This window comes from Sesamum indicum, linkage group LG8 (genome assembly GCF_000512975.1).
Source record: "Sesamum indicum cultivar Zhongzhi No. 13 linkage group LG8, S_indicum_v1.0, whole genome shotgun sequence".
NCBI lineage: Eukaryota > Viridiplantae > Streptophyta > Magnoliopsida > Lamiales > Pedaliaceae > Sesamum > Sesamum indicum.
In genome coordinates, this window is record NC_026152.1 from 16,191,851 (window position 1) to 16,202,901 (window position 11,051).

At 34.7% G+C, this 11,051-nt stretch overlaps 3 protein-coding genes and 1 non-coding gene across 4 annotated transcripts in view; 3 read left to right on the forward strand and 1 right to left on the reverse strand.

The window, feature by feature from the left end:
* On the forward strand, positions 1,837–5,252 carry LOC105168953 (GTP-binding protein SAR1A). The gene is made up of 3 exons (XM_011089184.2): positions 1,837–2,301; positions 3,138–3,269; positions 4,596–5,252. Exons 1-3 carry the CDS (start codon positions 2,173–2,175, stop codon positions 4,914–4,916), a joined length of 582 nt encoding a protein of 193 aa, XP_011087486.1. The 5' UTR covers positions 1,837–2,172; the 3' UTR covers positions 4,917–5,252.
* Positions 5,988–6,060, forward strand: TRNAA-AGC. The gene has a single exon. It is a non-coding gene; the product is annotated as a tRNA-Ala (tRNA).
* Positions 6,885–7,961, reverse strand: LOC105169403 (dirigent protein 18-like). Its single transcript, XM_011089796.2, has one exon. It carries the CDS (start codon positions 7,859–7,861, stop codon positions 7,091–7,093), a length of 771 nt encoding a protein of 256 aa, XP_011088098.1. The 5' UTR covers positions 7,862–7,961; the 3' UTR covers positions 6,885–7,090.
* LOC105168954 overlaps positions 8,732–11,051 on the forward strand; it is a 5,709-nt gene continuing 3,389 nt past the window's right edge. Inside the window, exon 1 of the mRNA XM_011089185.2 lies at positions 8,732–9,091. Within this exon, the coding sequence (XP_011087487.1) occupies positions 9,019–9,091 (73 nt within the window). The 5' untranslated portion in view covers positions 8,732–9,018. The remainder of the gene's footprint in view (positions 9,092–11,051) is intronic.

The window sequence follows — 11,051 nt, forward strand, 5'->3', positions numbered from 1 at the left end:
TACGATTATTTACCTTTTTTCTATATATCAATTATATAATAAAATTATAAAAGAAAATATAAATATTTTTTGGATAGGGATTAAACCAATAATAATAATTTAATATAAGCATGCAACTACTATACCCACATCAAACTCCTCAATCCTAATCACAGTAAAAACTCATACCCAAAACTGCAAACAGCCACCTGAATCAACTACTTTATATATGTTATGTATCCGTAGTTTCATATAACAACACGTCATCAGACAAATACAGTATCATCTTCTTGAATATTGAAGCGGTGTTGATTTGACAATTACACCCTTCTGCGGAGAAGAATTGGCACACTTGCACTAACAGTTGCCAAACCTTGGAAAAACAAGCAAACTTTTATGTATAATTTTTGTTATTAATAATTACATTTCGATAAAATCAAAATTATTGTCATAATTCGAAATTTTTATTGGTGACGTTATGTTGTATTGTAGGGGTTATGGTTGGATTATTAAACAATTAATTATTGTTGAAATGACAGGGCATTGATTGCAAGCATTGTGTACAGAATGTGAAGTGTCCAGTTCTGGCAGTGAAGAAGCCAAAATCAAATGATGCCCATCACTAATTAATTTTGTGTTTGATTTGGAATGTTTTTTTTTTTTTAAATAGAATAAGAGCGATCAAGTATTATTAATTGAAATAAATTGATTATAATTATTTATATTGAATAGTAATATCTACCAAAAATCATTAGAACGACACACTCTGATCAATAGTATTGAATAAATTAAATTTAACCAACACCTACTATTATAATAAAAACAACACCAATATAAAAATTTTGATTTTTACCACAATTAATTATTATTTGTCGTAATTTTAGTTTTGGACAAAACATTTACTACGCTCTTTAGTTATGATTAACATTTTGACCTCGTTTATTAAAACAACGATTAATAACTTTTTGTAATATTGATTAATTAGTATTCACTATAATTATACTAATTAACTATAGTAAGTCATATTTTTCTCAAGGAAGGAGTTGCAATAATTTAATTTAAATAATTAATAATTTGTATTAAAAAATTATATTTTTAATTGCAATATTAGCCTTCTGAAATATTTAAATTAAGTTTATGTAAATTAAAGAAAAAAAGGTATAAACAATCCCCAGTAACATTTGCAACTTATTAGTGCACGTATTTAGTTTTTCACCAACATATTAAAACTTCAATTTTTTTTTTCGCTTTTCACTTTAATTTTTAAAAATTCTTAATTTTTGTAGTAGTAAAATTTACAAGGTTACTTTATTTTTTTAATTTATTTCATAATTCATGTGGCAAAAGCTTTGCACTTAGACCGCTTTCCCTAAAAATAGTTTCATATACTTACATTTTCTTCAAAAATTTTCTATTTACAGTTGATTCATTTTGAGCGAAAATATCGATATAAAATTTTAATTTTACCACTCATTCAGCATTCCCTGATATAAGGAGATAAATATAATATATATATATATAATCAATGTTTATAATTTAAAATAGTATTTCATATTATTATATCCTTTTAATTATATATATTATATTTACTCTTTTATAAGTATAAAAATATTATTAGGAAAATATTGAATGATGAATAAATATAAAAAATTATATAATTATTTTGTCGATATTAATATTTTTGAAATATCTATAAATATGAAATTTCAAAATCTTTATAAAAAAAATATAATTTTATAGTTTTAAAGATAATGTAGTTGTAATTAACCCTATGAACAAAATAAAAATTGGTAGACAAAGAAGGGCTCTGGTCAACAGTGAAGAGGGAGCGGGGGCGCACACCAAACAAAGAAAAGGTTGCCCAGGCTGCTGAATCCAAAATGCAGTTGATTGATTGATTCTTGCCATCATGACAAAAAGAGCACTTGTCTACTTCTCTCTCTAGGGTTGTGTATTTATTTATGCCTACCCGCGCATAGACCGTTTTCTCACTCTAAGAAAAGGTGTCAAGGAGCCAAAAGGAGTATCAGCGGATGCGGGGAGGAGCTCGCTCTTGTTAGGGAGCCAATCGAGAGATTACGGAGGACCGTTTTCGTAGGTCGATCGGTTCATTTGGTAAGTTGGTTGGATCGGAGTGGATTAACTGCTCAATCAGTCGATCGGTTTATAGGTAGTTGGTAGAAGTAAACAGAAATGTTCTTGGTGGATTGGTTCTATGGAGTCCTCGCATCGCTGGGCCTGTGGCAGAAGGAGGCAAAAATTCTGTTTTTAGGGCTGGATAACGCTGGCAAGACCACTCTCCTTCATATGCTTAAAGACGAGGTCTCTACCTTTTTTCTGAATATCACTTTATTTGGTTGTTTTGCATTTACGTCTGTGATATCTGTTTATAGGTGTTCATATGTTGAGAATTGTAAATAATCTATGTAGTTCTGTTGGTCTTGTTTGCGTTTGCTGACTGATCAAATATGTGAAGTAATCAGATTAGGATCAAAAGTCTTGGTGATGATAATTTTATGAATAGGAGTATTCCAGAATATATTTAGCTCTGCAGTATTAGCAGTGTAACTTTGGGAGTGTGGTGTATGGTTTCGCACTGCTTTTGTTTCTGCTATATAATTTTCTGGATTTTGATGAGAATTGGCTTTTGCAGTGTTTATGAAGTCTTCAAATCAAGTAAGTTAATCGAGAAGAATTGCGATGTTTCATTGTTGTTGGTTTTCTGTTCGTCTTATTTTTGGATTTGCATCAATAAACATGCAAGCTGTTTCGTAGCATTATACTCCTATTTTTTTTTTAATGTTTACTTGTTGTGGACTGATAGGTATGACTAGTTCTATGATACCCTTTTTTGTGGGCTAGATTGATATACTCTTGCTTTCCTATAATACGTTATGTAATCTGATTTTTTAAAATTAAGTTTCCGTAAGATATTAATCAACTTGAGAAGTTGGAGTTTTCTGTGCCTGAATTTAGAAGAAATTCCATAAGAAGTTTAGTTAAGTTGAAAAATTGGAGTTTTTTTTTTATGTTCTGTGTGACTGAGTTCAGAGGAAGGTCCTTAAGGAATTTAATTACGTCAAGAAAATTTTCTTTTTATTCGGTGTGCCTGAGTTTATAAGGGAATTTAAGATTGTTAAGGTTTTGGAAATGAGCAGAGATTGGTACAACACCAGCCAACACAGTATCCAACTTCAGAGGAGTTGAGTATTGGGAAAATCAAGTTCAAGGCTTTTGATTTGGGAGGCCATCAGATTGCCCGTAGAGTTTGGAAAGATTACTATGCCAAGGTACGATTTTCTTAAAATTATGTTTTATGTCTATATTTGGTAATTACTCGTGGATTTTTGCTCCAATTTTGATTTTTCACACCTTGCATTAGTTATGGTTTCTTGTATCACCATATTTGGTTATCCGCTTCCCTTGTTTCCCCATGCTTAATGATTTTTAAGATCCATTGATCTCATTATTTTTGTTTATCATATCCACAGCATTATAAATGTATTCGCATTCAAGTTTGATGTTGCCAAGTTGGCTGTCAAATTTCTTGCTAAGGATTGTGCTTTTGCATAAACTGCTCTGGCAGCATACAAAGCATCTGTGATGTTTTGATGTTGAAGCTTTATACGTTCCTAATAATTGCCTTATTAATTGATATCTTTATTTTTGTTTACCTGTTTTCATTTGTTTTTTGCATGTTCAATTCTCTTGCTGTTCATTGTGTATTGCATAGAATCTTCTCATGACAAGAGCATTATCTTTGATGATGTATAAGTGATTGTACGGGTCTGTCTTTTTCATACAATGAGTTAGAAAAACCACATTTTATCTTTTCATGTTTGATTCATGTCATACTGCAAGTATTTTCTGGGAGCAAATTGTCTCTGGTAACTGTTTTTAAAGATATCTGCATAGTATATAGCAGTAGAGTTCTGATCAACTGCTCTGAATGATTTCTTTTCAGAAGTCTCTCTTATGTGATTATATGGCTAAAATGAGTCTTTTCTATCACAAAGAAAAGCACCTGCATAATCTTGGAACATTGGGTCCCTGTTTCTACCAGAAAAGAGAGTCCTATCGTTTAATCATTTGTCTTCATACATGATATGCCCCAAAAATTAGTATGTGAGGAAAGCCATCGTAATGTCAAATAAACTCGTGTATGTGTTTAATTGATTCACGGGAACCTGCCTGAATGCACAATGGGAGTTTGCTAATAGGACCTTCGTTCTTCTAGAGGGGTTTCATAGTAGCTCTCGAGACGCATAATCTATATGAATGAGGAAACCGGCATACAGTTTGATGAGGCAAGTTCTGAATGCTTTACCTTTCAGAGTAGAAAAAGTGCAAAACTGAAGACCCCATATTTTATAGCCGTGGTTGATTTGTGTATTTAATGCTAGCCATTGAGTTTAGTGTGATTTGGTTGTTGATACTTATTGTTTGATTAAATTCCTGAAATATTGTTTCTGGGTGCCGTTAATTCTGATTTGTAGTTTCTTCTTGGGTTGTATTTGCTGTAATAAACAACACATCACAAAAATTCCACTATATGAGCTTCAGTATGTATTTCTGATTTTTAAGTAATGTGCTATACCGATTTATTGGGTGTGAAGGTGGATGCAGTTGTTTACTTAGTGGATGCTTATGATAAGGAGAGGTTTGCAGAGTCGAAGAAGGAGCTCGATGCACTCCTCTCTGATGAGTCCTTGGCCAGTGTTCCATTCTTGATTTTGGGCAACAAGATTGATATCCCTTATGCCGCCTCTGAAGATGAGTTGCGTTACCACATGGGTTTGACGGGCATCACTACCGGCAAGGGAAAAGTAAACCTAGCAGATTCAAATGTCCGTCCAATTGAGGTATTTATGTGCAGCATTGTTCGCAAAATGGGTTACGGAGATGGCTTCAAGTGGGTTTCTCAATACATTAACTAAAATGCAATATGAAGATAATGCACTTTGATGTTTCTGGATCAGGTGTCTTTTCCCTCTTCTCATGTTTTGCTAGGTTGAATAGCAAATGTTGTCTGTTTGAATGCATTGTCAGGTAAACTTATCTTGTTGCCCAGTGGGATTGACGTACAGCCATATCTTTGTGCTGTTTAATGGAGTTTTGATTAATTGCTGATTCCGAGTGGATTACCAGATATCAGAATATAGGATGTGATGCTGTTAGAAAAGATAGTATTATGTTGTTCTTACTGTTTCTTGAACGCATTGAAGATCCTTTTGCTAGCATCTATACAGATAAAATCTCTTCAAATTCAACTATATCATGAATTCTTTCAGCTTTTCTATTTGCTTATATTATTAGACGCAAGTATGATAATGTGTAAATGAATCAAAGGTTCTACGGATTAGTCATCTAATCCATTACAGGATCAAGAAATAGTCACTATTTTCCTTGTGACTTCTTGTGGACACCGGGGTTAAGAAATGTATTTCTTTCTGCTTGCAATTTGGCTGAATTGGTGGTTGATTCTGTCCTGCTCTGCTACATGAGATAATAAATGAAAATATTAGACGCGAATGACGACATACATAATTCATACTTGAACCCATAACTTTATGGTCATGGATATCAAACTAAGCATCATTGCGGCTTTTCTTTTTACTTAAAGTTAGTAAGCAACTACACGTTTTCCAGATTATGGTTAACATTTTCAGTTTTATACTTTTTGCAAAGATGTTCCGAATAATTATGAAAATAATAAATAAAGTTTACAGTGATTTGATTAATAAACTTTCGTAAGCTCACACATGGCTAACTCAAAGAAAAGGTCAGTCGTATCTACATAAATTGAAATAACATAATGGCCGGAGGAAGTTGTTGATCTCTAGAGTAAAACATAATTATCTCGTTTTACTATATGCTTTTAGAAACATTAAAGGCAAACTTGCTTTTACAATTTTCTGGTTTTTTTCTTTCGTTTGCAATCCCGGAAGCAATAGCAAATGACAAGGGTTTCCACTACAATTTAATTCTAATAAGAATTGTCAAACAAAGGGGATGTAGCTCAGATGGTAGAGCGCTCGCTTAGCATGCGAGAGGTGCGGGGATAGATACCCCGCATCTCCAATTTTGCTGTATTTCTTTCACCCACTAACTACACTACCTTTTTTCCCTTTCCCCTTTCGCAGTGGTTGCAATGCTTCCTCAATTCTCCCTTTTCTACAAACAATTCTGAAATTGAATATTTGTTAACATGAAAATGTGGATGATCGTTGGCAACTATCATGGGGATTTTGCTATATGTGCCAAGAAACAGGATAGCATGGCATGCAGCATCATGATTTGTACTGATGATCAATTAGTACTAAGCCAGTCTGCATTGCATGCTCGCTCCAACTCCTCTACGCAGTACTACTCGCAAACATTCATGAACAAGAAGCTCCAGAGACTCGAAAATCCCTGCTCTGCCAGGGACCCAAATGCATGATGGTCGTGGTGGTGATGAGGGCGGGATGATTTGTTTTCTTGATTTTTTGATTAGTAATTGATTCTATATCTGCAGCTAATTGTTTCAAGAACAAGGGAAATATGGGGAGGGTTAGGTGAGTTTAATTGGTTTAGGCAAATGTCCCTATACATGCTTCATCTTTAAGGAGAATCACCATTGTTCGCAGTTCATTGCATCACGTCAACGGAACGAGCATTACTCAAGTGAAGCCAAACTGAGATAACATCTAGCCTCCGTAAGTCCGCAACTACTGAGTTGAACTCTGAACAAGCTTCTTACACCATACATATCTCAAAGGGATGGGGATACAAAATCTTTTATCTTGACCATGTTTGCCTCGGATTGCTAGCACATGTAATTGATCATTCTTTCTAAACCTTAGCCACAAATGTATTATATTTTCCGTATAATTGGTTGAAATTTAAATTTGGCCATACTCATCTTTGAATTAGAATTTCCCGATCAGGATATTGGTTACATTCGAAACAAACAATCACAATATGTGTTCTGTAATCATCTCCACAACATTCAGAAACAATGAATCTCCCATGGGCACAAGCGACACGCATAAACCATCAATCAAACTGAACAAGAAATTTTTCACTTACCGGTCCTATTTCTTTTACAAATTAATATTCAACACTCTGATCAGTAAGTAAGATGGACAGTGATCCTCAGCAATGTCTCAACACCATCAGCAACATGCTGACCAGCCGGAATGAGGGACCGAACCTCTGCGAACCCGCACGCATTCTTGAACTTTCCTGTCCCTCCGGTCACCGACAGGCGGGACATGGTGCTCCCGATCTTGTACACTCCAAAGAAATTGAGGCTGTCCCCAAACTCCCCTCCTTCCATCATGGCTGTGAACGCCATCATCTGTGTCGACCCGTCTGCAGAGCTCGCGACGTAAACACCCTGCGCCTTGCCCAACTGCTGAGATCCCAGCTCGGGAGCGGAGGTCAAGTAATCATCAATCACCGTGATTGTGCCAAAGCCGAGTCCAAGGCCGTCCGCCCCCAACTGCGTGGTGCTAATCGTTTTGCCATTGTTGTTGGAGCCGTTGGGGATACCGGCAAACGCTGTCCCTACTAAGCCGGTGCCTAGCGGGATGCCATTGGGATTGAGGGTTGGAATTGCGCCGTTGGCGTTTGGAATGGCTACACCGTCTTTGGGGGGAAGGAAGCCGAGAGGGCGGGCGAAGGGCACTTGGCCGCTGTATATGTTTCCTAGTAAGCCGGTTATCGGTCTAGCCGTGGGATTGCTGCCCCCTAGAATGTCGTGCATGTATAGCTCGAGCACGGCCGGTTCTCCGGCTGCTGCAACTGCAGGAGGATCTATTGCAGCAGTCATATTTGACAGGCTAATGGCTGCAAAGAGGCATGCAAGAAAGATGGAAGATGATGGTTGCTTGAACATTTTGGAGAGTGTAATGGGTGATGTTTGTTTCTGGGATGGTGCAGGAATCTCTAGTCTTTTATATATATTTGGGGGGAGAGAGATGGAGTTGTTGATGATGTTTTGGTGAAGTTGTTACGAGTATGTGATGATTGATTTCTGCTATTCTTTTCCTCAAGTGTGGAGGGTACAACAAAACCATATATATTATCCCATGTTTCTATTGTAAACAAGTACTATAACCTCTAAATCCAAAAAACGGAGTACTATAACCAATTCAGGCTGCCAACACTTGTGCAGAAGATACAGCATGATTTCTTTTATTTAAATTCATCAACTATTATTATTAATTGAATTAACTTGATTACAATAGTTTTTTTTATCAAATATTAGCAACAAAACAATTACATCACAACTTCTACTATGCAATAGAACAACATCTCACGCATATAACGGGGTTCGAACCATGACTTATAAAATTATAGGGTCTCAACTTTATCAATTTTTATCAATTGAATTACATGCCTCATTGAATGAGGTATGAATTGCTACTCTCACATCCTTTAAAATGTATTTATATAGATGCTTAATCATAGTCGCTCTTAAACAGATCTCTACACTAATACGACAATTATATCTTAATAGAAAATTTCAAATAGTCATGAAATGGATCAAAGGGCTGGAGAAATTATAGAAGCATGTGGAAAGGTGGAATTTACGTTTACAAAAGAACTTTCAATTTTCTTGTAGTAACAGAAATTTAGACAAATAAACATCAGGAATATATATATATATATATATATATATAGAGCGTTCATAGTTTTATAGATTTTTCAAAATAATTGATCAAAATTTACAAGTATTAACCCGAACATATAATTATATTTTAACAAAAATAAAAGAAAACCTATTTCCAAACATTTTAAGTAATTCCTATGAAATAAGATAAATTCAAATAAAGGTCAGAAATTTCTGAGTTCTATAGCCAACGTTGCACCACTATGTTTGTTGGTTAAGAATCTTGAAGATCCCATTTCCCTCCTCCACGCTTCAATTTTTTATTTTTTAGTTTCTTCACAGAGAGTAAATCTTCATAAATTGTCAACAATTCATAGCTGAATCATTAGGGTTTTGTTAAAAGAATTTGGAAAAGATTTGCAGTTAATTATCTCAAGAGTATGTCGGTTCTGCTGAAGAAAAGAGTTCAGCTTCTTCTCTTTATTGTTGGGGTCGTTGTTCTCAGCATCACTGGTAACTCAATTTTTGCTTTCTCCTTCTTTTACTGGGTTTATTGTTTGTGCACTTTGATTATTTCATGTGAACTGTCAAGTATGTTCGTTTGGCACCCCTCACTGTGTGTGTGTCTCTCTCTCTCTCTGTGTGTGTGTATAGTGAAGTAAATGAAGCTTTTGAATTGGGATTTTTTCTTTTTTTGGTGGGGTTGTTAAATTTTTCCTTCTTCTGTATACTGACTTTTTAGTTAATGTTTCGATTTTTGGCCGTAATTGTTAATTATGTAAGTGCTGATTTCTAGTTGTTTTTCTGATGATTAGCAGAGATTAGGAGTTAAACTGAAATAAAATACTCAGATCCTTTCTGTGTTTTATACAAGAGACGAGAATGTTGACACATTCTTTCTTTAGGTAATGAATGAGCATTCTGATCTTAAGATGATCCATTGATGTGGACTAAATGCAAGAAAGTGGATTGTTTCAATGATCCATCACCATAGTGAAGCTTAATTCGTTAGAAATTGAAGTTCATTGACTTGAGTTTAAGAAAATTGGTCATACCTGCCTCCTGATTTTAAGGGATAAAATTACTCTTTTTGCAAGAATTTTCAGTTAATAGTGACTGAAAAGCGTTTTATATGGACAAGTGTATGAAAAGATATCATAGTTGTGTGCATCCTGTAGCATATATCAGGAAGTTTATATGATCATATAGAAAGCTATAGATTTTAGGTACATTTGTTGTAAAAAGATTGAAGAATGATGAAAACATTATGTTGATCATTGTAGAAATTTGCAGTTCATAGATTTGTAGGTATATACTATATGTTTTTTAGATGTAATAAAATGACTGTCAACGTTTTGGAAACTATGACGGTCTTTGTTGTTCCTGTCGGGTATGTCATTTCCCATATATATGCTTTAGTAAAAATCTCGGCAATATGGCCACAGAGAGCATGGCTAATTGATTCTAGCAGATGGACTGGAGAAAGGTTATTGAATCACTCTACGTTGTCATTACTTATGGTGAAAATTTTATGGGGAGGTTTTGTGTTATAACCAGATATTCAATAGCAGGAACACATCAATAAACCTATGCATTTGAAAAAAGTAGTTACCTTCAAAATAATTATCCTGATTTTCAGCCAATAAATTTGGGAAAAGTTAGTAACTCCAGTAAAATGAATATTTGAGCTGAACTATTAATTTTGTTCCAGTTGAACTAAACTATTCTTAGCTATCATTTACCCAATTAGAAGCAGCTGAAATCTTGCTGGTCCATAGCCTTTGAAGTGTTTTACAAGTTTTAGGCTCATTTCTTTTCCTATCCAAACCAGCTAGAAATAGAGTTATTCTTCTTGATTGCTAATCCTTTACCTGGCCACTGGTACTTCAATATTGAAATACTTATAGGAGACCAATCGAACCAGCTTTGCCAATCAACGACCTCCCCTCCCTAAATAAGAGTTATTGTGATGCACAACGGGTCATAATGATTTTAAGGGTTTTTATATGTACAGTTTGTCATAATATTTGGCTCACTGAAACATCTTCAGTATCATAGTGTTCTGCACATTAGGAGAAGCTGTTAGATGGACTCTATACCTCTTTAGCTATGAACCATTATGAATCACTTTAAGAAGTGATAAGTCCACTTCTATACAAGAACAAGGGCAAAATGATTTTCCTCAACTATATTTATTATAGTTTAAAGCATCAAGCAGACTCCTCATGTAATGAATCCTGGCTTTTTATTCAGTATGTTTCTTCCGCAACAATATGCTCTTCCACTAATAGTGCAGTGACCTCAATTACTCGAGCTTCAGAATGTGACTGTTTTCTGTCCAAAAGATGGGGCACTTCCAATGGTTTTTTACTTATTGTTAGTATATTGCATTATCAGAAATTCTCCGGTCTTCATGGATGGACAATTATCCTGATTAAATTTTTAGTGGATGTATAATCACGACGAGACGAGA

Bases quoted from the DNA above. Each gene is read 5' to 3' on its own strand.
- LOC105168953 (XM_011089184.2), top strand. From the start codon at position 2,173: ATGTTCTTGGTGGATTGGTTCTATGGAGTCCTCGCATCGCTGGGCCTG. The intron at 2,302-3,137 runs GTCTCTACCTTT...GGAAATGAGCAG, and splicing joins TTCATATGCTTAAAGACGAG to AGATTGGTACAACACCAGCC. The intron at 3,270-4,595 runs GTACGATTTTCT...TTGGGTGTGAAG, and splicing joins GGAAAGATTACTATGCCAAG to GTGGATGCAGTTGTTTACTT.
- LOC105169403 (XM_011089796.2), bottom strand. From the start codon at position 7,861: ATGTTCAAGCAACCATCATCTTCCATCTTTCTTGCATGCCTCTTTGCA.